Genomic DNA, 25,445 nt, shown 5'->3' with positions numbered 1-25,445 from the left:
GTGCACACCTTTAATCCCAGCACTTGGGAGGCTGAGGCAGGCAGATCTCTGTGAGTTTGAAGCCAGCCTGAACTACAGAGTGAGTTCCAGGACAGCTAGGACTATTTCCACAGAGAAACCCTTCTCATAAAAAAAAAAAAAAAAGAAAGAAAAGAAAAAGAAAATGTGTTTCTCTGCCCTCAAGGTAATTGGATTGCTCAGTGTTAGATTGTAACTAATAAATAATAAATACCACTAACAAGGTAACAAGGTGGGCATAAGGTGTGCCATTGTAAGTCTCTGAAACCCCAGGCTAGTGCTGCTGTAAGAGAACAATCACACTGTGGCTGGGAAAGAGTTGCCAACGCAGCAGCTTGTGAGAGGAAGTACATTTGAAATAGAGATTTCTACGCTTTAGGTGGCCGTCCTGTGGGAAACAAACATCTACAGCTGAGATTATTAGAGGTGAAAGGTGGTTGGTTCTTGGAGAATGATCTATGGCCTTTGGGTTCATGGGATAGCAGACCAGTCAGTGGTTGTCTTGGTAACAAACAGCTTGTTAATAGCCTCTATCTTCTTCCTAGGTTTTGCTCTGTGACCCTGAAGCCAAGAAGCTGTTAATGACCCTGAAGAAAACCCTTGTTACATCCAAACTCCCTGCCATTACGTGCTATGAGGATGCCAAGCCTGGCCTGCAGACGCATGGTGTCATCATGAGGGTCAAGGCCTATGGCTGCATTGTAAAGTTCTACAACAGTGTGCAGGGGCTGGTGCCCAAGCATGAGCTCAGTGACCAGCATATCGCTGACCCTGAGAAGGTCTTCTATACTGGCCAGGTAACCCTATCCTTAGTGACATCATGAGCACAGGTTTATAGGACAGTGGCAGATGGCTGCCTTTTAAAAGGAAGAGAAAGGGAGCACAGATAAAGTGGGCCTGAGCCAGTTAAAATGGGGAGGGCCGATAACTCAGAAGCACTCACTGGAATCCAAAGGACCCAGGCCCAATTCCTGGAAGAAACTCCTCATAACCTGTAATGAACCAGAGATCCACCTTAGACTGTCACCAGAGGAGGAATGTTGAAAAGCTCGTGGGTTTGAGTTTCTCTTAAAGAACTTCTTAAAACTTAGAGGCTTCTAACTTGAAGTTATTTATGTCTTAGTTTAGAAGGTTGCCATATGGGACTTTTCTTTTCCCTGCCTTTGGATCTGACCTAAGATCCCTGCAGTACTCATGAGGGCACTTTGCTCCTGGCTCTGAAGGCCAGGCCTGCTGCTGCAGGAGATGGCCAGATACATGTGATTTCTCACCAGGTGGTAAAGGTGGCAGTATTGAACTGTGAGCCTTCCAAGGAGAGGATGCTCCTGTCCTTCAAACTGTTGAGTGATTCAGAGCCAAAGAATGAGAGTGTCGAGAACAGTCAGAAGAAAGGAAGAGCCGTTAACATTGGGCAGGTACCTGGACAAGTGATTGTGTCTTACGGTGACAATGGTACTAGAGAAGTACTAGAGCCTGTGGAGGAAAAGAGAGGCGGCTCTGTGAGATTCGGGGGGCCTCTGTCCTGCCTGCCATAGCAAATGGAAGCTTGCTTGAAAGAAAAGTTGTGTTATGGCATGGCTTTGCCTGTCTCTTCTCCAGTTGCTAAGGCCAGCCCTCAGTTTCCTCTTTCCTCCAGGAATCAGCCAAGAAACTGGCAAGGGGAACCCCAGAGGAATCCTGGTGTGGGGTGTAGGTGGAGATGTGGGGTCTAGAGGAAAATGCCCTTGATTTAACCCCTTGGTGACCTCTGACATTGGATCCAGTACCTTTGAGCTCTTTGCTCGGGACTGACACTGATTTTTACCTTCTGATTCTGAGCAGTTGGTGGATGTGAAGGTTTTGGAGAAGACCAAAGATGGCCTGGAGGTGGCCATCCTTCCCCACAAGACCCCTGCTTTTCTCCCCACCCCTCACTTGTCGGACCACGTCGCCAATGGCCCGCTGCTGCATCATTGGCTCCAGGCAGGTGACACCCTTCACCGAGTGCTGTGTCTGAGTCAGGGTGAGAAACATATTGTATCCTTGACTGGTGTCGCACTGGAGGCCATGGGTGCTTGGACGGGAAAGGCTAGACCAGGACTCGGAGGGAAAAATCAACTATTTGAGCTTAAAAATGCTTCCATAAGACCAAATTGATGACCAGACGTGTGCCTGGAAAGTGGAAACCGACCCAGGAAGAGCTGCCAGGGGCTGGGTGGGGTTGAGGCGGTTCACCAGAGAAGTTCTCCCTGTTGGAGTCTAGGGCTCAGAATGGTTCCCTGAGTGCTACTCGTGGGTATTTTTCAGAACAACACTACGTTTTCTTTACTAAACATAAAATCCTTAGGGCAGCAGCGTAGAATGGGGTTCCTTGGCAGGACAGGGTCAGTGGCTAACCCAGCTGTTAGACTGTGAACCTGTTGGCAGACTTCTAGGAATCTGGAGAGGAGTTAGCAGGAAGAACTAAAATTGATTGTCCAGCATCATGGAACATCAGCTCCTGAAGGACATCCCTGCTGGAACTGCTACCTCAACAGTGAGGTAATGGTTAAGAACAGCCTCTCCCAAGCTCTAGTATGATGCCCCTGCTGTGGTTCTTTACCTGGAGCGACCCATGGTAATAGCAAAGTCAGTGAACTAGGAGGAGGAAATGGAACAATAGCTACGTCATTTGTCTTTCTGGAACATCCCCCCCCCCTTTTTTTTTTTTTTTTGGTTTTTCGAGACAAGGTTTCTCTGTGTAGCTTTGCGCCTTTCCTGGAACTCACTGTGTAGCCCAGGCTGGCCTTGAACTCACAGAGATCTGCCTGGCTCTGCCTCCCAGGTGCTGGGATTAAAGGCGTGCACCACCACCACCCAGCCTGGAACATTCCTTAATGAAGTTCCACTAGCTTCTTTGCAGGAAGCCAGCTTTGGTCTCCACAGTTGAAGGTGGCCAGGACCCCAAGAGCCTCTCAGAAGTTGAGCCTGGAATGCTGCTCATTGGCTTTGTGAAGAGCATCAAGGACTACGGTGTGTTCGTGCAGTTCCCTTCAGGGCTTAATGGACTGGCCCCAAAAGCCGTAAGTCCAGTTCCCGGCACAAGGGCCTTTGGGGAGAGAGCTCAGCCTCACAGACCTGCTGAGCTGAGAAGCAGTAGAGAACGTCAATGTTTTAAGGGGCCAAGGGGAACCACTTTAGGTGTGAATGCCATGAAGCCACTGAGAAAGGGGTGAATGCAGCTAATGTGCTGATCCTCCTGCCTGCCATGTACCCTCTTTCCCACGGCAGTGTTGTTGACCTTGGCTTTGTTAAGAGGACTGACTCGTGTGTATAGCATGTTCAGACCAAATGTTCCTGATTAGCTCAGTGTAGTTTTTTGAGCCTCCTATGGTTTTTAAGGTGTGAAGGCACCAAAATATCCTTGGAATTACTTTTTTCTCCTCTGTGCTATTGAATTACAAGGTTTTCAGATGGAAAAGATCCTAACATTTCCTTAAGTGGAGCTTCCCATGTCTGCTGAGTAAACTGAGTCCTGCAGGACATAGACAAATGTATGACAACATTGATCAAGCAGCACAGGGCTGACTTGTTGTGGAATATTTGTTTAACTAGGCAAAGATGTGTTGCATTTGCATTAACTAAATAAAATTAACCTGAGCTCAGAGAGACAGGTAGCAAGGAGGAGCTTAGTGTGGGTTTTTTAGTTGAGGCGGTGTGAAAGGAGAGAAGCTTCTGAGGATGGCGGTAAAGAGAACGTTTAGCCAGTTGCTACTCTAACTCTGGCAGGTTTTCACCCTAGCCTTTGAATCTCGAGTTTTATTAGAACGAAAGAGATTTAGTTTAAGCTACCTTTAACCACAGCAACAGCCATTGTCTGGGGGAACAGAATTCCCCCAGGAAGCACCCACCCCAGCTGCTAGTAGTTTAAAGCACAGACACTGTCATTGGGTGCCAAAGGCAGCAGGCTTTCTTAGGCTGCCAGCTCCCAAACCATGACATAGAGACTTATTAATTATGAATGCTGGGCCTTAGCTTAGGCTTGTTTCTACTAGCTAGCTTTTTTAACTTAACCCATTTCTATTAATCTATGTGCTGCCCCGAGGCTCATTTATCTCATCAGTGTACCATCCATTCTGCTTTCCTGCTTCATCCGTGTCTGGCTGGCTGGCCTCCCTTTTCTGTCCTCCTGCCAGTCCTGTCTATCCCTCCTCTGCCTAGCTATGGGCCATTCAGCTTTTTATTAGACCAGTCAGGTGCCTTAGGCCAGCAAGGTGAAACAGCAACACATCTTTACATAGTTAAACAAATGCAACATACCTTTACATAGTTAAACAATTATTCTGCAGCACAAACAAATGTAACACATCTTTACTTAGTTAAACAAATATTCTATTCCACAACATTGTCCTTATCCTGGACTGTCTTAATGAACGGCTACTTTCCTTTTCTCATTTTTTATCTACTGTTCAGATCATGAGTGACAAGTTTGTAACCACTCCAAGTGACCACTTCGTGGTGGGTCAGACGGTCGTTGCTAAGGTGACCAATGTGGACGAGGAGAAGCAAAGGATGCTGTTGTCTCTGCGACTGTCAGACTGCAGTCTGGGGGATTCGGCCAGCACCAGCTTCCTCCTCCTGTGCCAGTGCCTGGAAGAGCTGCAGGGTGTTCGCAGCCTCATGAGCAACCAAGGTGGGGCATGTTTAGTGGAGGCAGGAAGCAGAGGATAAGGCAAACAGGAGAGTGTGCTTTCACTGTACCTGTCGTTAGGGTGACTTGGGGGCTTTCTATATAAAAAAAAAAAAAAACAAAACAAACTGATGCAATTTGATGAGGGGATCAAGTCTATATGGCCAGTTTGGCCCTAGACTTTGGGTCTCATTGACCCTCGTGCCTGAGTCTCCCCAGTAGTGTGGGGCTGTAGTTGCATGCCACCTTAGCAAGCTTTTTTTTTTCCTCCCTTTCTCTTCTATTCCTCTCTTTTCTTTTGTGTTACTAGATACTGCACCAACCTAGGCCCTCAAGCATACTAGGCAAGTGCTTTACTGCTGACCTGTGTTCTCCATCTAAGCTTTCTTAAATAGTATTTGTTTATAAAGTAATCATTATGTGTTTATGAAATGAATACCCATTTACTACCCAGATTAAGATGAAGATCTGCCTGAATGCTTGCTGGGTAGTAGTGGCACACACCTTTAATCTCAGCACTTGGAGGCAGAGACTGGCAGATCTCTTGAGTTTGAGGCTAACCTGGTCTATAGAGTGAGTTCAGGACAGCCAGAGCTACACAGGGAAACCCTGTCCCCAAAAAACAAACAGAAATTATGTTTATTTGTGTGTGCACCTGAGAGAATGTGAGTATGCCATAGCATACATGTATAGTCCGAGAACAATCCATGGGAGTGGGTTCTCTCCTTCCCCCATGTGGGTCACAAGGATTGAACTCAGGTCCTCAGGCGTGACAGCAGGAGCCCACTGAGCCATCCTACTGGCCTGACACCAGAAAATTTTGTTTTTGTGCTGGATTTGTTTTGTTGAGACAAGGTCTCACTGTGTAGCCCTGGTTAGCCTGGAACTCACTATGTATAGACCAGGCTGTCCTCAAATTCACAGAGATCTGTCTCTGCCTCCCACATTTGGTCTGATACTGGATGGTCTGCAGGAAGTGAATTCACTCTTTCAGTGTTTAAGTGTTCTACTCCATGATGCCAGCACATTTCCAGAGAAAGGTGCTGAGAGTGTCCTTCTCTAATTCCCTGCTTTTTGTGGGACTTTGGCAGACTCTGTGTTGATCCAAACGCTAGCTAAGATGATCCCAGGGATGGTCCTTGATGTTGTGGTACAAGAGGTGTTGGAAGATGGTTCAGTGGTGTTCAGTGGGGGTCCCGTGCCTGACCTGATCTTGAAAGCCAGCAGATACCATCGGGCAGGTGAGTTTGCTCATCCTGGTTGTTGGGAGACCCTGTGCTTAATTGCTCCCACTGCTGGATACAGAATTTCCAAGGTCATATAAGTGGATGAGTGGATTGAGTTGAAGTGTGCTTACTTACCTTATGTGCATGAAAATTAAGACTATTGATATCAGGATAAATGTTTAAGTACACATCTTGTTATGATTAGTGTCAGTGCTCAACTTAACAGGATCTAGAATTACGTAGGTTGGCCTCTGGGCATGCTTAGGGAGCAGGGGCATCTTGGCTGTGTTAATTGCAATGGAACAGTCTGGACTGAGCTCCTGGGCTAAGTAAAGAAAGGGAGCTGAATAGCAGCATGCATCCTTTGCTTTCTACTTTTTGATTGGTGCAATATGACCAGTGTTTCCAGTTCCTGCTGACCTTACTTCCCCACCATGGTGGACTGCACCTTGAACTGAGCCAGAATTCACCTTGTCTCCCATAAGCTCCTTTATCAGGGGGTTTTATTATAGCAACAGGAGACAAAGACAGAAGAGCCTTTTTGTGTTTGGATAAAGTTGGGATTTTATGTTATTAAATTGCATAAATTAAGACCCACCGCAGCCCTAGCTAGGTGTGGTAGACCACCTTGGTTTCCCTAACTGTGGGCCATCTTTGCCCTTTGGACTGAGGGGCCAGGAGAGCTCCCTTCCCTTCCCCTTTCCACAAGCCTGATCGTGCTGTGTTTGGTTCTCCACTGCAGGGCAGGAGGTAGAGTCTGGGCAGAAGAGGAGGGTTGTCGTCCTGCATGTGGACATGCTGAAGTTGGAGGTCCATGTTTCCCTTCACCAGGACTTGGTGAATAGGAAAGCTAGAAAGGTAAGCTTATTAGTTTCCATCTTTTTGGCCTTGTGTCTTGACTTCCACACTACACTCACAGCTCAGGGAGCTTGTAGTTAGATTGACTGTGTGCCTGGTTCTGTTGAAGACATTTTCCATGTTTACCTCTTATCCTGGGGTAGCTAATAGGACAGATTTTCATGCTTGCTAGGGTGACAAATTTTATGATTCCCCTATCTTTAGGGCCAGTCAGGTACTGTAATGAGTGAGTAGGACATACTCGCTATGATTAGGGAGGGTTAGAGCTCGGACCAGACAGACTGGCAGAAGTGTGACTGGCCCACAAGGGCCAGGCTGTTTGTCTCTATCCAGTTGTTATCAGAGGACTACCTGGGTCTAATGTTGCTAAATGTGCATTGTCTTCCACCCCACGCTAACCCCTTCCTACCTCTTTGAGTTTTTGAGACAAGCTGGCTTTGAACTCAGTCTTGCCTTGACCTTTCAAGTGCTATTTTTATTATAGGTACCACCATGCCTTTGACTTTTAAGGCAGAATTTAAATTTTATTTGAAATAAATGTTGAAAATGTTGTGAACTAACTTAAAAAAAAAAAAAGTCATTTGAAGCAAACAAATCAGGTCTGGGCATTTCTTATGTCCAGGTAGCATGTCTGTGCTCTTTCCTGAATGCCTCTGTACCCTTTCCTGATGTAAGGAAGAGCTGGATTTGGTAATGCGCTCCTTTAATCCCACCAGAGGCAAGCAGATCTCTGAGTCTGAGACCAGCCTGGTCTACAAAGCAAGTTTCAGGACAGCCAGGGCTACACAGAAACCTTGTCTTGAAAAACCAAAAAATACAAAGAGTGAGTTTAAGGAAAATATCAAAATCTGTAAAAATTTTCTCTGAGTAAGAATGTACAGGTTGTGTATTGCTTATTCAAAATGAAATGCTTGGGACCAAAAGTGTTTCAAATTTTTAGACTTTTGTTTTTATTTGAACCAAATTTTCCCTCTGTTACATGGGCTGCTTTCCACTTCCTGAGTGCTAAAATTACAGGGGTATACCAGCATGCTAGATAACTTTAGACTCTTAAATTTTAGAATATTTACGTAGACATCACTCATTTAGTATTCCTTTAAAAATATCTGAAACCTGAAATGCCTAACATGTAAAACTTCTGAAGTCTCATATGCTAATAACTCTCAGGAGCGTGGATTTGGGGGCATTTGGGGTTTTAGATTTTTCAATTAGATATATTCAGTCTGCATTTGATCACTAGCCCAAGCATTTTTTTGTTGCTGGTTTGTTTTGTTTTAAAAGAGTTTATCAAGTGTACAAACTGGCCTAGGAAACACTAAGTGGCCCTTGAACTATCAGTGATTGTCTTACTTCAGCCTCCAGCTGCTGGCGTTACAGGTATGTGCCAACATGCCAGCAGTCTCCCTTGGTGTATGGTGAGGCCCTACCATCTTACCATCCAAGTAAAGCTGAGGCTCAGAAGAGCATGAACACAGTGGGATTTTTTTTTTAAATTTAATTTATTTATTTATATTATGTGCATTGATGTTTTGCCATGGGTGTTGGGTTCCCTGGAACTGGAGTTACAGACAGTTGTGAGCTGCCATGTGGGTGTTGGGAATTGAACCCAGGTCCTTTGGAAGAACAGTCAGTGTTCTTAACCACTGAGCCATCTCTCCAGCCCCACACAGTGGGATTTTGAGGCAAGCAGAGTGGAGTGCTTGGAACACAATGAGCTCCCATTAAAGACTCCTGCCTCAGTGATGTAACAAGTGCCTTGGGACTGTGGCAGGACCAGTCTGAAGACCACTGGTGGTCTCCTAGCTGTGCATCAGATTCACCAGAATAACTCCCAGAGTTGCAATTCAATAGTTCTAGGATAGGACATAGGAATTTATATTCAAAACAGTTGAAAGCCGGGCATGATAACATGCCTCTGTAATCCCAGCACTTGGGTAGCTGAGGCATGAAAATTTGAGCTCTAGACCACTGTGGACTACATAGCAAAACCTTGTCTAAAAGAAAAGAACCAGTGCAAGGGGATTCTGGGGATGCTGGGAGCTGATTGTTCAGGGAGGGAAACCATGTCTGTAGAGGGAAAGCTAGTTGCTTACAAGGCAGTCTCCTGGGTATCGGGGCTTCTTTACACACTGCCGTGTGGAGCCATACATAAAGTAACCATACTGTGTGAAAAATGAATATAACTCTTCCCCTTTCCAGCTGAGGAAAAACAGTAGACACCAAGGCATCGTACAGCACCTGGAGGAGTCCTTTGGCGTGGCCTCCTTGATGGAGACTGGCCACCTTGTAGCTTTCTCCCTGACCTCTCACCTCAATGACACCTTCCACTTTGACTCTGAAAAGCTGCAAGTGGGACAGGGTGTCTGCCTTACCCTCAAGACCACAGAACCAGGAGTGACCGGTCTGATTTTGGCTGTGGAAGGGCCAGCTTCTAAGAGGACCAGTAGACCAGCTCGGAGGGATTCAGAGACGGTTGATGACAAAGAGGAGGAAGAGGACACGGATTTGACTGTGAGGACTAAAAAGAAGCATGGCCTGGCTATTGGGGACAAAGTCACTGGGACCATTAAGTCTGTGAAGGCCACGCATGTCGTTGTGACGCTAGAAGATGGCATCATGGGCTGTATCCATGCCTCCCGCATTCTAGACGAGGTTCCGGTGGGCACGACTCCTACAACCACACTAAAAGTTGGAGAGAAAGTCACTGCACGAGTGATCGGGGGGCGAGACGTGAAGACCTCCAAGTATGGGGTTTGGGGAGATTGGGCTGGCTTTGAGGGGAGTGGCACTTAGGGAGGAACCGGAGCATAGGCAGGTATTAAAAAGTTGCATTAAATAGTCTCAGTTAACTAAAAGGCAGTCACTCAGAGTCCTTTAGCATATTGTTTTTAAAAATAGAATGTAGTGGTTAAAGGGTGGATTTAAAGTTAGACCGGGCTTTGAATTTCAGATTAACTGCCGAGTTATTTCCGTAATTTGTAAAATGAGAATAATGGGCTTGTCTGCCTGTGGAAGCCATTGGGAAAACTGAAAAAGTGAGCGTGTGTGCTACCTGCTTAGTAGGGGCGTCCTCAGCTCTTACTTAGTGTTGGCCGTCAGTTCTATGTCCATCCTGCAGGGCACATCTTTGATTTTTATTATTTGTGTGTGCGTGCACATGTGCATTCACAGGCACACACATAGCATGGCTGTGTGTGCCACCTTGAAGGATCTGAGGATTGACCTAAGGTGGTCGGGCCTGCACACAAGCTGTTTTAAAGGCCCCTGACTTTAAATCTTGTTGTGTATTTTCATAGTAGAATTTCTTGCTGTAGCAAGAAAAGAAGGGGTTCAAAAATGTGGCCTATGGTTGGAGTACTAATTTCAAGAACTAAGCATTGGCTCCTCAGTGAGTCCTACATCCTCTCTAGACCTCTAGACTGAAAGAGGAAGTCATCAGTCAAGTCTGGCAGCTCTGATGTCATAGTCCTAAAGCTCTTCAGCGGGGCCTTTGTCAGCCCAGTGCGGAGGTGTGAGGGAGGGAAGTGGTGGTAGTCAGCTTGGGTTAGGGTGGGGCACAAAGACCCTGATCGGGGATCATTGTGTTAGCAGAGAGTAGGGAGTGATTTCATTTCTTTCTCTCTCTCGAGGTTTCTCCCAATAAGTCACCCCAGATTTGTTCTGACCATCCTGGAGCTGAGCATTCGGCCAAGGTGAGGGAAACCCTGGCAGTGGCCTCATGGGCTGAGTTCTTCCTAATCCAACAGTGTTGGGACATCTTTGCCTCTCTTTGTCCAAGTCTCCTTATTTCTCTAGACGCACTGAGTCTGTGTCTAGAGGGAACTGCTCATCTGCCTTTTCCTCCCGGGAGACTCTGCGAACTTAGCAGAGCATGCCTACAGTTCCAGCTCAGCATCTGGTCAAGGAGTGCCACATGGAAAGACTAGGCTTCGCTTTTGTGTTTTTAAAGAACAGAATTCTTGACTACATGTTTTTGTTTGAGCATGCTGAGGGTGGCAACTAAGGTCTCATGTTACCACACAGTTGCGCCTCAGCACCTGGCTACTTTTTTTTTAAACCCCCCCCCCCCCCCAAGGCTAGTTGGAGGTATAAAAACTAAAGTGGGCATAGAGCAGTGGTTCTCAGCCCGTGGTCATGACCCCGGGGTGTGTCAAACAACCCTTTCATGGGGGTGGCCTAAGCTCATTGAAAACACAGACATTTACATTGTGATTCATAACAGTAGCAAAAATACACTTACGAAGTAGCAATGAAATAATTTTGTGGTTTGGAGTCACCACAACATGGGGGGCTCAGCATTAGGAAGGTTGAGAACCACTGGCATAATCCTAGCTCCTGGGAGGCTAAGGCAGGAGGATGGCCACAAATTCAAGGCCAGGCTAGGCCGCAGAGTCAGAGCCTGTCTCACAAAGCAGAGTGGAATGTCAGCATTGCTACAGGTTTGCTGGTCGGTGTCCTAGCACAAGAACATTTCTGCTCTGGACCCAGTGGTTTAGAACTCAGTAATTCCTGAAATGAGCACTGTAACCAAGGATACTTTCTGTCAACAAATGCAACTTCACTGCTTGGTGCAGAAGGCTGATGTGGAATTTTAGATCATCTGGTGAGTTCTGTAAGTGACATCTTGTAAGAGACTCTAGGGTGGGACCGTGGTCCCTGTGGTGGTGACTCCTCTTTTTAGATTGTAAGCATTTTGACCTGCAGGCCTGCTCATTTCTGCTTCCCCTCAACCTTTTGGGGTTTATGGACCATCAGTAAATGATACTGAAGACATGTGCCCACAGGAATGCCACGCAGTGTCACCTGGGAGCCAACAGGTTGTCAGTCTTGCATCAAGGGATGTTATAAAAAGACTTAGAATAACTTGTGAGAAGTAGGGTCTGCTCGGAGGCCTGAAGGATCAGAGTATTTCTGGGAAGACTTATGTTTGAGGGAGGGGGTGATTTCTGGGACATTGAGTTTTATTTGCTGACCATATTCTTGAAACATCCAATTCAGCCCATTCATTTTTAGATTAATAGTATATTTGGTGCATTGACCACATATCTTTGTTTACTCTGGTTTACTTAGTTTTACCGATTTTTTTTTTTGTTTTTTTGTTTTTTTTTTTTTTTTTCGAGACAGGGTTTCTCTGTGTAGCTTTGCGCCTTTCCTGGAACTCGCTTTGGAGACCAGGCTGGCCTCGAACTCACAGAGATCCGCCTGCCTCTGCCTCCCGAGTGCTGGGATTAAAGGCGTGCGCCACCACCACCCGGCCTCGATTTTTTTATTGTACCTCTCATATAGTCTCTGTTGTGAAAAAGGAAAAGTCTTCACCATGCTGGTGGTTTTAGTGCAGTATCTTTCCCTTTGTACTGTGATGTCATATTTTTTAGTTAGCAACTTTTAATTTTGGTTGAGGTCAAGTCCTTTATTTGAACTAAGGGTAAAGATCTCAAACTATGGATCCTGCCATGGATAAGTCAGTCACTATGAGAAGAGGCTGCAGTCCTTTGAACTGAACCTGGGCCCTCTGCAAGAATAAGTGCTCCTAACCACTGGGCCATCCCTCCAGCTCCTAACGTTTATGTTTGAAAATTAGTATTTGGAAGTCAGAATGAGAAACATTTGAATGATTCTGTATCCACTTACTCAGTGGCATGATACTTCCTTTTCTTCATTAACATTTTGTTTTTGAAGAGGTCCATCTCCAGCTGATAGCAGAAGGTAGTAGAGGTCACTAAGACCCCCGGTTGTTCTTGGTTCTTGCTTTAGTGTTTCAGGAACGCATGTAGGTCTAGGACCTAAGGTGTTCTTTTCTTCTTTCTCTCACTAGTAGCTGTTCAGAATGAGTTAGTGCAGTTTATCGTTCAAGTGTAAAATACTTTGAAGTGTGTGTGTGTGTGTGTGTGTGTGTGTGTGTGTGTGTGTGTGTGTGTGTGTCTTTGGTGGAACTGCTGAGTCAGAATGCACATGCACGTGCAGCTTCTCTAGTGTGAGGAGCATTTCCACACTCACTAGCACATACAGCCATATGTGCATTCTTGCCACCATTGCTGTCCTATTATATGGATGAGTCTCGTCTTGTTTAGAAATTGTCTGAGTGGGTAAGTGGGGTTAGCCGTTCTTCCTCCCTTCTTTGTTATTTGTTTTGCGATGTGTGGATTGACAACTTTCAGATCACATGCCCTTACGTGTCTGAAAATGAGTTGATAATGGTAGCTTAGCAGAGGTCAGAGACCTGGTTTGGAGTTAAGCTCAGACTTCAGCTCCTAGCTCAGCAGAGTTACTCTCCACACTGCCTGTTTCACACGAGATTGTGGTCAAATTCAGTGAGTTGTGTTTTTTTTTGTTTTGTTGTTTTGTTTTGGTTTGGTTTGGTTTTTGAGACAGGGCTCATCTGTGTAGCCCTAACTATCCTGGAACTTGCTCAGTAGACCAGGCTGGCCTTGAACTCACAAAGATCCACCTGCCTCTGCCTCCCAAGTGCTGGGATCAAAGGTGGTGTGCCAACACCGCCTGGCAATAAAAAAGTTTTAGTTATTAAGTTTATGAAAGACTCATGAGCTAGTTCACCGCTGGTTTATACATAGATCGATGACTTGAAAAAGAGATAATTAGTCCGGGGTTGGCTATCGAGAAGAGTCTCCTATAAGGAGGAAGTTAGCCATGAGAGTAAGTAATAGCAGAGTCCTGTACCAACACTCTGGTCATTTGAGGGAGGTTCTTTCAAGCGAGACTCTACCCAGCGGCTGGCTCACTCTGTCCTTTGCCTTTTCGCAGTGAGTTGAGGAAGGATGGCTACAGTGCTCTCAGTACTCACTCTGTGAGCCCCGTGGAGAAGACTGAGCAGTACCAGGCCGGCCAGACTGTGACTTGCTTCTTCAAGAAGGTGAGCAGTTGCTGCCCTCACTGCAGGGCTGACCTTCCTCCAGAGCAGCGTGGTGGAGACTGGAGTCAGAGACTGCACTGGCTCTCCTGGTCGTCCTCACTCCCATGCAGGCTGTCTCTAGGTGGCACCAAAATAAAGGAGTGGCGGTAGGGAGCAGACGTACCTCTACCCTTCTCCCTTCTGTGTGTCCTGGCTCTGGCCCCTCTCTGTCCAACCTTGAAGAAACACCTGTTCAACTTAAAGACTGAACTGAGTGAGAGCACCAAAAATGTAATGCAGAGGGCTCCAGAGACGGCTCCGCGGTTAAGAGCGTTTGCTGCTCTTCCAGAAGACCCGGGCTCCGTTCCCTGCTCCCACCTGGTGGCTCACAGTTCTCTGCTAACTCCAGTTCTGGGTGTCCAGGGATCCTCTTCTGACCTCCCTGGGCACCAGGCATGCACATGCTGCACTTACATACATGCAGGCAAAAGACACTCAGACATAAAGATAAGCAAATCCTTTAAAACTATGTAATATGGAGGAAAAGGTTGAAAGGACCAAAATTTAAAAGACCATCAGAAAGGCAGCATGCAAGTTCCAGGATAAACGTAGACAATGCCAGAAGAACCAAGCAGTGAATTGGTTGCGAATGAATAGACAGATTGGTATGGTGGCTGTCAGAGTCCAGTCTTCAGTAACAACAGCAAAGTGACCAAGTCGATGGCCTGTGTGGTTAAGTGGATTGATGGTAACACAATCTGGAGTCTCTCCTTTTACGGATGGACAAATTACAGCACAATGTAGACAGTAGCTGGCCATCTGCAGCTGCCCAGTGGAAGACACGATGAGCAGCACCAGAGCTGATACTGCCCAGGACCAAGTGGACATGTTGCTCCAGGATATGGCAGGCCTTGACCCCAGTGTAGAGCTGCTGCTGCAGGGCCAGACTGCTCCGTGGGCACAGTGTGGCCTTGGCTGAGCAGGGTGAGCTGTCCAGAGACTGGCTCACTTTTGGTACTAAGTCTGATTGGCACAAGCACTCTGGGCTTCCCTTTGACATACACGCTGTGTGCTGTGATGCTCTCCACTCTACTTCAGCTCTCTGGCTTTCCAGATTCATTAAGAAAGGCCAGTCTTCTCCACTGTTTGGAGTTGTTTGTTTATTGACAGGATCCTACTGTTCAGCCTTGGCTGGTCTAGAACTCACTACGTAGACCAGGCTGGCTTTGAATTCATAGAGATCTGCCTGCTTCTCCCAGTGCACCACCACACCTAGCATGAAGTCTCTTCATTGTTGCCAGAATTCTCTTCCATAATCATCTTTCTGAGCATGTCACTAATGTTTGGTCCCTCCAGTCACCCCCTGCCTATAGACATTCGTAGTCCCGCAGATGACTTAGCGCAGCCTAGACAGTTGCTCGTGATATTTTCGTACACTCTGTATCCCATCTATCACCGTGGCAGCATACCTGTTCTTCTTCCTGTCGATGCCCTGCCGGCTCCTGTACCTGGTTTGCCTATTCCCCTTCTGCCCAGTCCCTTTGAGGGGCAGCATCTCCCATCCTCCAATTGTTGACAGCCAGTATATCCCGTGGCATGCTGTGCTCTGTGCACACTGCTTACAGCTCTAGTTATTTGCACGCACCTTGAATTGCTTCTTAGAGGGTAACCATGAGGCGAGGCTTGGCTTTTATTTACACTATGACAAGCCATTTTATACCGTGGCTTCTCAGTAAATGTTTTCTTTTATTGACTTGAATGTTGAGGTTTAAGATGTGGTAGTGAGAAATGAAAATCTAAATTGATTTAGGAAGAAAATGTTGGCCCCTGGAGATGGTTAATTGTCAGAGAGCACAGCCAAGTGTAGAGGAGGGTAAAGAACTTGGTGGGATTGGTCCATATGTGTGCAGACGTCTTCAGCGGGTTTTTTTTTTTAATCACAGCTGAAGCACCAGGAAGGACCCATTTTCTGCTGGGCTAGCCAAGCTAGACTCTGGTTGAAGCCCATGAGATGTGGAGGTGGTCAGGATGGACTCGCTTTGTTTTTGTTTTTCGAGACAGGGTTTCTCTGTGTAGCTTTGCGCCTTTTCCTGGAACTCACTTGGTAGCCCAGGCTGGCCTCGAACTCACAGAGATCCGCCTGGCTCTGCCTCCCGAGTGCTGGGATTAAAGGCGTGCGCCACCACCGCCCGGCCAAGCTTGCATTCTTAAGAGTGTCTTTTACTGGTCGGGGTGCCCAGAATGCTCTAAATCTGCCCTGTCCTCCCACAGTACAATGCAATTAAGAAGTGGCTGGAAGTGGAGGTTGCGCCAGACATCCGAGGGAGAATTCCTTTGTTGCTTACCTCCCTCAGCTTCAAGGTTAGTGTCTGGGTAATCCTAGGAGAAAAGACCCAAGAGTTTCTGTGGGGTACAAAGAGCCCTGAGCCAGTGTGGGGTTTGATGGTTTGGGAGGTATTTACTGAAGAGACTTAAATGTTATGTTTTTGGATATGTGACAGACCTTTATGGGAACATCAGAAGAATTTTTTTTTTTTTAATCCTTTCAGGTTCTGAAACACCCAGACAAGAAGTTCCAGATTGGGCAGGCCCTGAGGGCCACTGTGGTCGACTCAGGTGTCCCCAAGGCTTTCTTGTGCCTGTCACTCATAGGTGTGCAAAGAAGCAGTGCCTAGGTGGAGAGGGACTTGCTGGGGGGCGGGGAGGGTCTTTAGTCCCTGTCTGGTTAAAGAAAACCCTTTAACCAGAAGAAGAGCTTCCTGGGAGCAGGATATTTGGTTTTGTCTGGGCTTTGTTCTCTGGTTTGTGTGACTCCATCACCCTCCTGGGTCTCCTTTTACTAAACTTGGTTTCCTTGGGTTCTTTAGAATTATTATCTGTCACATGGCTGTGAGGTTCATGGCTTCAAGCTACGATGAGCCTACTCAGGGTGGACGCCTCAAGTCTGCCTGGCCTCTACCTCCTCTGGGCTAGCAGGCTGTCGTAGGCCAGACTGCCAGCTGCATTCTTGTTTTCTCTGCCCACCAGGTCCTTACAGACTTGAACAAGGGGAAATAGTCATGGGCCGAGTGTTAAGTGTGGTACCCAACAAGGGACTGACCATCTCCTTCCCCTTTGGGAAGATAGGGAAAGTCAATTTATTTCATGTGAGTGACTCCTACTCCGAGCCTCTCCTGGAGGACTTCTTTCCCCAGAAGATTGTCAGGTAAGCCATGGAGTTCTTCCTCTTCTGACTATATATGAAATTGGTAGGATTTCTTTTTGGTTGATGTGTGATGTGTGGTATGTATGTATGTATATGTCATTTTAGTCCCCTCGCCCCCCAGAAAAGTTTAACAGGTTTACTTACAATTGATACCGAGATGAACTGCCAAAACTTTTTCACTGGAGCGTCCTATGTTTATTAAAAGTTTCCACAAAGATGAAAATGGAAAAGCTCCTTATGCCTTATTTCTGTCCCTTGCAGTCACATACTTAGGTCCTTTTGACTCCATTAGGGGGGAGGGAATAATCACTAACACTTAGAACTGCTGATGGCAGGGAGAGAGAAAAACAAAACTGAAAGAGAAATGTTTCCATACACCCCGCACATGTGCAGTCAGAGGAGAGTGTGAATGTTGGTTCTCCGCTTCCATCATGTGGTCTTGGGAACTGAGCTCGGTTCATTAGGCTTGGTGGGTATGCACTTTACCCTTAGACCACTGAATCACTTCTCTGGCCCCAGAGTGGATTCTCAAGCATGGTCTTCATGCATGCAAAGTGCTAACTAGGCATCTTGACATGATCATGTGTTCTGTGTGGGTAGTGCACAAGTTACCATCTTCAGAGAGGCCCGTCAGATAGGCCTCACTTTCCTCCTCAAAGTAGTAGTGCTCTGGGCACACGGATCTGTTTAGAAGTCCTGAGCAGTTTCTCCTGCAGGCTCTGCAAGTGGAGTCTGTTGGTAAAGAAATTAAGTGGACTTGGGGTAGTGTCTAATGTCACAGAGCCTCTCTGCTGTTTCTGGGATGAGGTGGTTTCTTCACTCTGCCAGTAGAGGGTGCACTCTTGTAAGCACCTTTAGTAGCTAGTTTCTTGTGTGTGGATTTGCCAGCAGTCAGCTTTATTTACAGGAGCCATGGCATAGAGACCTCCGTACTTATGCACCCTCTCCTTGAGCCAGAGCCCCAAGAGCCAGGAGTGGCACTAACTAGAGAGCAGCCGTGGTACAGCTGAGAACATGATGAGTTTAAAGTTTTGTTTATTAGCATACAAAACAATGGATATCATCATGGCATTTCACACATAAGATCGTTGTAGCTTGCTGAGATTCATCCTTCCCATTACCTTTCTCCATCTCTCCTCCTGGCTGGTCTACTTCTTCCCCCTAGGTAGTCTCCCTTCTGCTGCTATGTCATGGGGGAGTAGGCACAGTCAAATCTTGATTCTGCATATAAGAAAATATATTTAGCTCCCCCCATTACCCTCTTTTGCTCTTCTCTCTGTCCTTTTATTTATTTATTTACTTACTTACTTTGTTTATCTTATGTGCATGGGTGTTTCCCCTGCATGTATGTCTATGAACGGCACGTGTACCTGGTGCCCACAGAGGCCCAAAGGTGCTGGGAATTGAACCAGGAACTATGCAAGAGCAGCTAGTGCTCATAACCGCTGGTCCATCTCTCCAGCTATCTTACTATCTTATTTTCCTCTTACCCCCATAGTCTCTTCCACTTTCATGTTGTGTGTGTGTGTGTTTGTGTGTTTGGTACATGTGAAGGAGGTGTGACCCTGTCTTTCTGAGTCTGATTTATCATGATGAACTCCAATTTTACCCATTTTCCTACAAATGATGTAATTGTATTCTTTATAATTAAACAAGAATATACTCCGTGAGCATATATAACATTTTCTTTATCCCTTATACCTGTTGAGGAGCATCTAAGATGAAACCTGATTTTTACTGGAAAGAAAACCTCAAATATATAGAGTATAAGTGTCTCTCTCCTCCCTCCTGCTTGTGCCATATACTCTGACTTCTAATCTTTCCAGAATTGAACTTCATTTAGTAATAGAACTTCATTTTATATATTGTTGCAACTTGCTTTTTTCTCAAAGTGGTTTATTATGAATTTCTCCTTCATGCTAATACCTTGTTCTTCACCTCATTTTTAGTACTTATTTGTATTACACTGCTATTATCTAAACTTATTTAACAATTCTTATTGATAGATAGTAATGTTGAAGTGCCTTTGTACACATTTGGATGATAGTACAACTTTGAAATACATTTGTAGAAGTAAATTTAATGGACCAATTGTTGTTATACATTTTCCTAAACAGCCCTTCACTTATAGCCCCTAACAGAGTGACTACTCCCCTCTGCTCCCCTCTGCCTCCTGGGTGATAGAATTATAGGCATGTAATTCCCAGTTATAAGACTGAATTTGTTTGTTTTGTTTTATATGTATGAGGCCTACATGTGCCTATGTGTTACCATAGGCATCCCTGGTGCCTACAGCAACCACAAGAGGATATTGGATTCCCTAGAACTGGAGCTCCACCAAGTGGGTGCTAGGGGTTGAATCCAGGTTCTCTGAAGGAGTAGCCAGTAATCTTAACCATTGAACCTTTTCTCCAGGCCAGACTAGATTTTTTTTTTTTTTGTTTTTTGAGACAGGGTTTCTCTGTGTAGTTTTGCGCCTTTCCTGGAACTCACTTTGTAGACCAGGCTGGCCTCGAACTCACAGAGATCCGCCTGCTTCTGCCTCCCGAGTGCTGGGATTAAAGGCGTGCGCTCCACCGCCTGGCTATTCTTTTTTTTAATTAATTAAATTTATTCATTTATTTTACATCCTGACAGCAGTTTCCCCTCCCTCCTCTCCTGCCATTCCCTACTCTCACTTCCCCCCAACTAGATATTCTTAATTTTTATTTTAGATATTTCATTTTAATTTACATTTTTAAAGTAGACTTTAAAAAATACTTTTTTTAATGTGTGTCTGTAAATCACCATGTGCATGCAGTGCCTATGGAGGCCAGAAGAGGGCATTGGATTTGGAACTGGAGTTACACCCAGTTATGAGTTGCCATCTGGGTGCTAGGAACCAAACCTGGGTTCTCTGCGAGAACAGCCAGTACTCTTACCACTGAGTCATCTCTGACCTGTTAATTTGCATTTCTTATATTGTCTCTTCACATTTTTTTCTGTGCACTTGTTTTCCAAGCCAATTGCTCATTTTTATTTGAAACATTCATATTTTTAATTAAAAAAAAATCATCTGTATGTATTTTTTGTAAAAGGATGGTAGCCGTGGGGGTGGGGACTTTACAAACTGTTTCAGATACCCACAGACAAACCTGTCTGGGAGTTTTCTTTGGTTGTGTGGCTTTGAGCTGAGACACAGGGTCTTTCTGTATAGTCGGAGCTGGCCTTAGACTTTTGATCTTCCTTAGAGGCCTTCCAAGAACTAGGAGCACAGCATACTCCACAAGCCCCACTCTGTTTCAAGACCATTTTTGTAGCCTGAGAAAAATGGCCTGGAAGAGCCAGATTTCAAGGTATTCTACTACAAGCCAAGACGAAGTTGGCTCATGGTAGAATGCATACCTTGGGAGACAGACTAGAAAACAGTCATGACCCACTCCTATCTCAAATGTCCCAGCTACTGACATCTGCCTAAGTTGTCAACTACTAAACAGGACAAAAATACCCAGAGCCTGGCAGGAGAAAAAAATCCTCACTGAGTCCCTGAGACACACAGATCATCTCTGGCTTGTCTCTTGAAGCTTACAAAATGAGGGTGTGGTTTTTAGCAACATAGTCATTTTGAATACTTTTTATGATAGCCAGACCTGTGAGTAGCATGCAATTAGAATTCCCTTCATCTGTCAGATGTGGGTAGGCAATCATTTGCCTGAAGGCTTCTTCCAGCTCTGAGATCTCTGGTGCTAATGAAAAGTAGACATCTGTTGTGGGAACCTTTGCATGGTATTGTGACCATGATCTGTTCTACCTCTAATCCTCTGTTTTACTTTGTGGTAAAACTATGAATTAGTTTTACCTGAACTAGTGAGAGTCAACCCTGCTTTTCCTCTTCAAGTCTCTCTCTGCTCAGACCTAACAAGGCTGCTCTGCTGTTCTGTGTCTTCACTCAGTTGTCCCTTGGTCATGTTTTTCTGTGTTCTTGCTGTCTCTTGGAGGTCATAGTTAATTAATGTGGGAGCCAGGTGGTGGTGGTGGTGGTGGTGGTGGCGGCGGCGGCGGCGGCGGCGGCGGCGGCGGCGGCGCACACACACAGGAGGCAGAGGCAGGCCAATCTCTTGAGTTCGAGGCTAGCCTGGTCTACGCAGCTGGTTCCAGGACAACCAAGGCTACACAGAGAAATAAACCCTGTCTCAAAAAACAAAAACAAAAGAATATGAGGGTGGTCTCATCTTTTAAGTACAGATATTTCTCAACTTCTGACAGATTATGTGCCAATAAACTTGAAGATACCAGAAGCTGAGAATGCACCGTGAGAGTATCCTACTGCATATTACCAATCTGGCAAAAGAATAGAATTATTAAAGATTTAAATTTTATGTATGTGAGTGTCTCCAGAAGTATTGATGGGTGAATGTGTCCTCCTCTTCTACCCATTCCAGATGTTATGTCCTGTCCACAGAAGACCGTGTGTTGGCTTTGTCATTAAGATCGTCCAGGTGAGTGTTGGTGTTGGGATGGAAAGGGAGAAGAAGCAACCCAGAAGACTCAGGGTGGATCACGTTTCCCTGTAATAGAACTCTGAGCTTCCGCCTTCTCTGCCCAAGGGTGAGGGGGTGGGATTCGGGTTGCTAGACGAATCCAGGCTCTTGTCTCACAAGGAGTGGTTCACTTCCCTAAATGTGGGTATCCAAGGTAGCAAGGTGGTACTGGTGAGGGGAGGTGTCTGGTTAGGGTCACGGTTAGAGTATGAGATCGAGGGGGTTGCCCAGCATTCCATTTATTCCGTGGCTAGAAATGGGTGTTGCTAAAGTCAGGCTTTAAACTTGGCCTCTCTCAGGCCTGTTTCTGCATAGCCAGCTGTCAGACACCCCTGGCCTGGCAGGACTGCAGGAGTGAGCAGGCTGGGTTTTAGATTGCAGTCCTGTAGGTGCCGAGGCAGAGTCCTACACAGCATGATCGCAGGTGTGCTGGGGGGGTGGGCAGTGGTTAAAGGTGTGTCTGTGTAAGCCTTGTATTCCTTTAGGACAAACAGAGAGACGAAAAGTAAAATCCAAGATCCAGAGATTAACTCCATCCAGGACATCAAGGAAGGGCAGCTGCTGAGGGGCTATGTGAAATCTGTCCTGTCTGACGGTGTGCTTGTAAGGTGCGTGACATCCAGAGGCCGCTTCCCTGGGCTGCCCTCTCAGCCTGGAGCCTGTTGCTTCCTCCCCAGTCAGTGTTGATAAGAGTGTAGAGGAGAACGTGTATATTATCAGTTTGTAAAATTACAAGTTTAAATACTTATTTTTCCTGTATGTATATTGTGTGTATGTATGTGAAACATGTGTTCCTGGTGCTCTGGTGTGTGCAGAGCCCAGAAGAGGGCACTAGATCGGTGGAGCTGGAGTTGCAGATGGCTGGAGCCACTGTGGGGTGCTGGGAACCACCATGGAGCCATCTCTTCAGTCTCAAAATTTTTAAATACTTTTGTTTTCTTCTTCAAGTTCTGGATTTCCTCTGATTTTAGTGTTTGATCATGATTCTTTGTTGTGCTGTTGTTTTTATTTGTTTATCTATTTGTTTGTTTATTTATGTTGGAGCACAAGGTCTTGCTATGTAGCTCTGGCTGTCCTGTATATAGGACACTCTATAGACCAGGCTGGCCTCGAACTCAGATTCACCTGCCTCCTCCTCCTGAGTGCTGTAAGATTAAAGGCGTGCACCACCACCGCCTGGCTACGTGATTCTTACTATGATCACATCATGTTCCTAAGCACCAACACTGTACATTCCTGCTCCCTGTCTCCTCTCTCCTCTGTCTGTTTAGCAGTTTGTGATTTAGACATTATGGTGCTGTAGTGGATAAAAGAATCTGGGGAAATGGCTGTGGTGGTCCATGGCTTTAATTACAGTGCTCTGGCGGCAGAGGCAGGAGGATCTCTGAGTTCAGGGTTAGCCTGGCCTACAGAGCGAGTTCCAGGCCAGCTAAGGCTACATAGCTCAGTGATGGGGCCCTTGCCTAGCTTGCCTGGGATGGATTTTCAGTACCTCAAACAAAATCTGCATTCATAGCTTCATTATACATGAGAATTTTTTCCAGTTTCCAAAACCAGCTTTATCCTCCCGGATGCCATGAACCAATCTCATACATCCTGTCCCAGTGGAGACACTGGGTGTAGTTGGGATTGTGTTGTATTTATACCCACAGAACTCGTGTCTGTCTCCTTTCAGCCTTGGGCCTTCAGTTGTGGGTTTGGCCCGGTACTCACATGTGTCTCCGTGTAGCCCACCCAAGAAAGACCTTTGTGACCGTTACCTCCCCAAGGGAAAGCTGATCACTGCCAAGATCCTACGGTAGGTGTCTTCTCTCCCTGCTGCCTCTGCCCCTCTTTGTTTGGTGTGACCCCTTTCTCTGGGAGCCCTGGGAGGAGATTTTTGAGGTAAATTCAGAACGTAAAGGCGTGGGTAGTGATGCATGTAGTACTCAAATGAGTGAAAAACCTTTGACCTCAGCTCCAGCCTTAGCCCTGGAGTAGAAGCGGCCTCTGTTGTTGGTGATGAAGCAGGTCCATCCTAGATGCTCCCTGACTTTTTCCACTGAGCAGATGAAATGTGTAAACCGTCCCTGAGAATGCTGGGCATTCCAAAAGGCAGGTGGGGCAGGGCCAGCCCTGACTGATAAAGAAGGCCTGCCTGCTGCTGAGGCAAGGTCTGGACAGCCTGTGGTGCCCGTCACCTCCTGTCCTCACTTCCTGCCCTTATTCTCTTCCTGCATTAGCGTGAACCCCGAGAGGAGCCGGGTAGAGCTGTCACTCCTTCCCAGCGACACTGGGAAGCCGGACGTGTTTTCTGCCTCCCCAGAACCACCTCTTCTGAACCGAGAGGAGAGGAAAGAAGGGGCTGAGGAGAGGAACCTAAAAGGAGAGGAGAAAAAGAGCCAGAAAAGGAAAGAGAAGAACCAGAAGGGGCAGGAGGAGGCAGAGTTGTCCAGCCAGGAGAAGAAAGCGCCCCAGAAGTCACAGAGGAGCAGGCAGGGCAAGCGGGAGCACCAGGAGCCTGCAAGTGAGCAGGTGAGTACTCGGGAGGATCACACCTCGCCTCACCCAGCCTTCTCTCAGAGTGAGAACACATGAGGGCGAGGAGAAACTTCTATTCCTGCACTCACCATTTCAGGAAAGAGTGAACAAGAGGCCGAAGAAGTCTGGGGCACCAGAAGAGGATGACAGTGGTGTGGAGGTCTATTACCGGGAGGGAGAGGACGAGACGGAGCAGCCGGGGGTGCTGCCCACGGTAAGGGTCACTCCCGAAGGGAGGGAGAGGCTTTTCGGGGAGGAGCTCCTTCCTTGCCTTCTTCCTGAAGAGCTGTGCTGTGCAGCCCCGTCCTCGTTACCTCATCTTCTGTAAGACAGTGGGCGACGGGTAGACCTCAGCCAGTCTAGCTCCTTGACTGGGTCTGTTAACACTAATAACATGTTTATCAAGAACCGAGGGAAGAAGTGGGCAGATGAAGAGAAGGCATGTATGAGCCCACGCTCCTCACAAGTGCTGCTTGAGAGAGAGGCTGTGAAGTCTCAGCCATGGGGCAGGGCTACTTCGCTCTGTCAACCCGTGCTGCCATCAGGATCTCTGTTCCAGATCTGCTACTGTGAGCGCGTGCGTGCGTACGTGCGTGTGTGCGTGCGTGCGTGCGTGTTTACATTTTATAAACTCATTGAGTAATTGACTTAGAAAGAACAGTTTAAAGTCACTGCTGTCCCCTCAGGAGACCGAGGCTGAGGGGTGCCTTTGGTGTGGCAGTAGGCAGGGGACAGGGAACAGTCCCTCAGTGTTCTGTGATCCTGCAGGGACAGCAGACAAAGCCCGCGGAGGTGCCCCGGCTGCAGCTCTCTTCAGGCTTCATTTGGGACGTGGGGCTCGACTCTCTGACTCCAGCCTTGCCCCTCCGAGGAGAGAGCTCAGACAGCGAGGAGGAGGAGGAGGAGCCGCGCCAAGCCAAGGTGCTCTATCTCCACGGCTTAGCTTCTCTCGCAGAGACCCCTCTCGCAGAGACCCCTCTGCCCCAGCTCCTAGGCCCTTTTCTGGCTTAGGTTTCTTCCTGGTAGGGTTCTTGGACTGTCCTGTGAACCCATGGCTTCTGCCTCAGGTCTCCCCTGGGCTTGAAGGAACAGCTGACTCCCTGTTCTTCCTTCCATGCAGAAGAAGAAGGGCAAGAAGGAGAGGGAGCTGGAGAAGCAGAAGGCGGAGAAGGAGCTGTCACGCCTTGAGGAGGCCCTCATGGACCCCGGGCGGCAGCCTGAGTCTGCGGATGACTTTGACCGGCTGGTGTTGAGCTCCCCCAACAGCTCCATCCTGTGGCTGCAGTACATGGCTTTCCACCTGCAGGCCACAGAGATTGAGAAGGCCCGAGCTGTAGCCGAGAGGGCCCTGAAGACCATCTCCTTCAGGTCTGGGCTCGGGCTCTTCCCTTTGTTGTGGCTTACAGAGTTTGCCGCCATGGCTCATTCTGCCTGGCTAGGGCCGGCAGCAGCCCATGATCTTTCCGGCTCATCTTGTAAGTGTAGCCATCCGAAAGATCACTCATTTATATTTTATGGTCCTCTTCGATGAAATCACTATGGCAACTTGTACTAGTCTCTGTGTGCTAGCAAGGTTCCTAGTTAAAACATGCAGAGCAGG

The 25,445-nt window shown here is 46.9% G+C and overlaps 1 protein-coding gene across 2 annotated transcripts in view; it reads left to right on the top strand.

Annotated features, from left to right (window-relative positions):
- Pdcd11 (programmed cell death 11) overlaps nucleotides 1-25,445 on the top strand; it is a 44,870-nt gene that overhangs the window by 17,028 nt on the left and 2,397 nt on the right. For both annotated transcript variants that reach the window (XM_052760571.1, XM_052760572.1), the window contains 20 exons: nucleotides 564-815; nucleotides 1,293-1,433; nucleotides 1,840-2,034; nucleotides 2,889-3,059; nucleotides 4,450-4,669; nucleotides 5,758-5,907; nucleotides 6,635-6,750; nucleotides 8,950-9,494; nucleotides 10,380-10,442; nucleotides 13,513-13,621; nucleotides 15,872-15,961; nucleotides 16,150-16,252; nucleotides 16,628-16,805; nucleotides 21,227-21,283; nucleotides 21,811-21,933; nucleotides 23,001-23,123; nucleotides 23,548-23,839; nucleotides 23,943-24,059; nucleotides 24,614-24,766; nucleotides 24,966-25,213. In XM_052760571.1, coding sequence (XP_052616531.1) covers nucleotides 564-815; nucleotides 1,293-1,433; nucleotides 1,840-2,034; nucleotides 2,889-3,059; nucleotides 4,450-4,669; nucleotides 5,758-5,907; nucleotides 6,635-6,750; nucleotides 8,950-9,494; nucleotides 10,380-10,442; nucleotides 13,513-13,621; nucleotides 15,872-15,961; nucleotides 16,150-16,252; nucleotides 16,628-16,805; nucleotides 21,227-21,283; nucleotides 21,811-21,933; nucleotides 23,001-23,123; nucleotides 23,548-23,839; nucleotides 23,943-24,059; nucleotides 24,614-24,766; nucleotides 24,966-25,213 — 3,446 coding nt within the window. The remainder of the gene's footprint in view (nucleotides 1-563; nucleotides 816-1,292; nucleotides 1,434-1,839; nucleotides 2,035-2,888; nucleotides 3,060-4,449; nucleotides 4,670-5,757; nucleotides 5,908-6,634; nucleotides 6,751-8,949; nucleotides 9,495-10,379; nucleotides 10,443-13,512; nucleotides 13,622-15,871; nucleotides 15,962-16,149; nucleotides 16,253-16,627; nucleotides 16,806-21,226; nucleotides 21,284-21,810; nucleotides 21,934-23,000; nucleotides 23,124-23,547; nucleotides 23,840-23,942; nucleotides 24,060-24,613; nucleotides 24,767-24,965; nucleotides 25,214-25,445) is intronic.

The sequence above is a fragment of the Peromyscus californicus genome, unplaced genomic scaffold (assembly GCF_007827085.1).
Source record: "Peromyscus californicus insignis strain IS unplaced genomic scaffold, ASM782708v3 Scaffold_4__1_contigs__length_199733344, whole genome shotgun sequence".
NCBI classification, from domain to species: Eukaryota; Metazoa; Chordata; class Mammalia; order Rodentia; family Cricetidae; genus Peromyscus; species Peromyscus californicus.
This window is presented reverse-complemented; position numbering and strand designations above follow the sequence as displayed.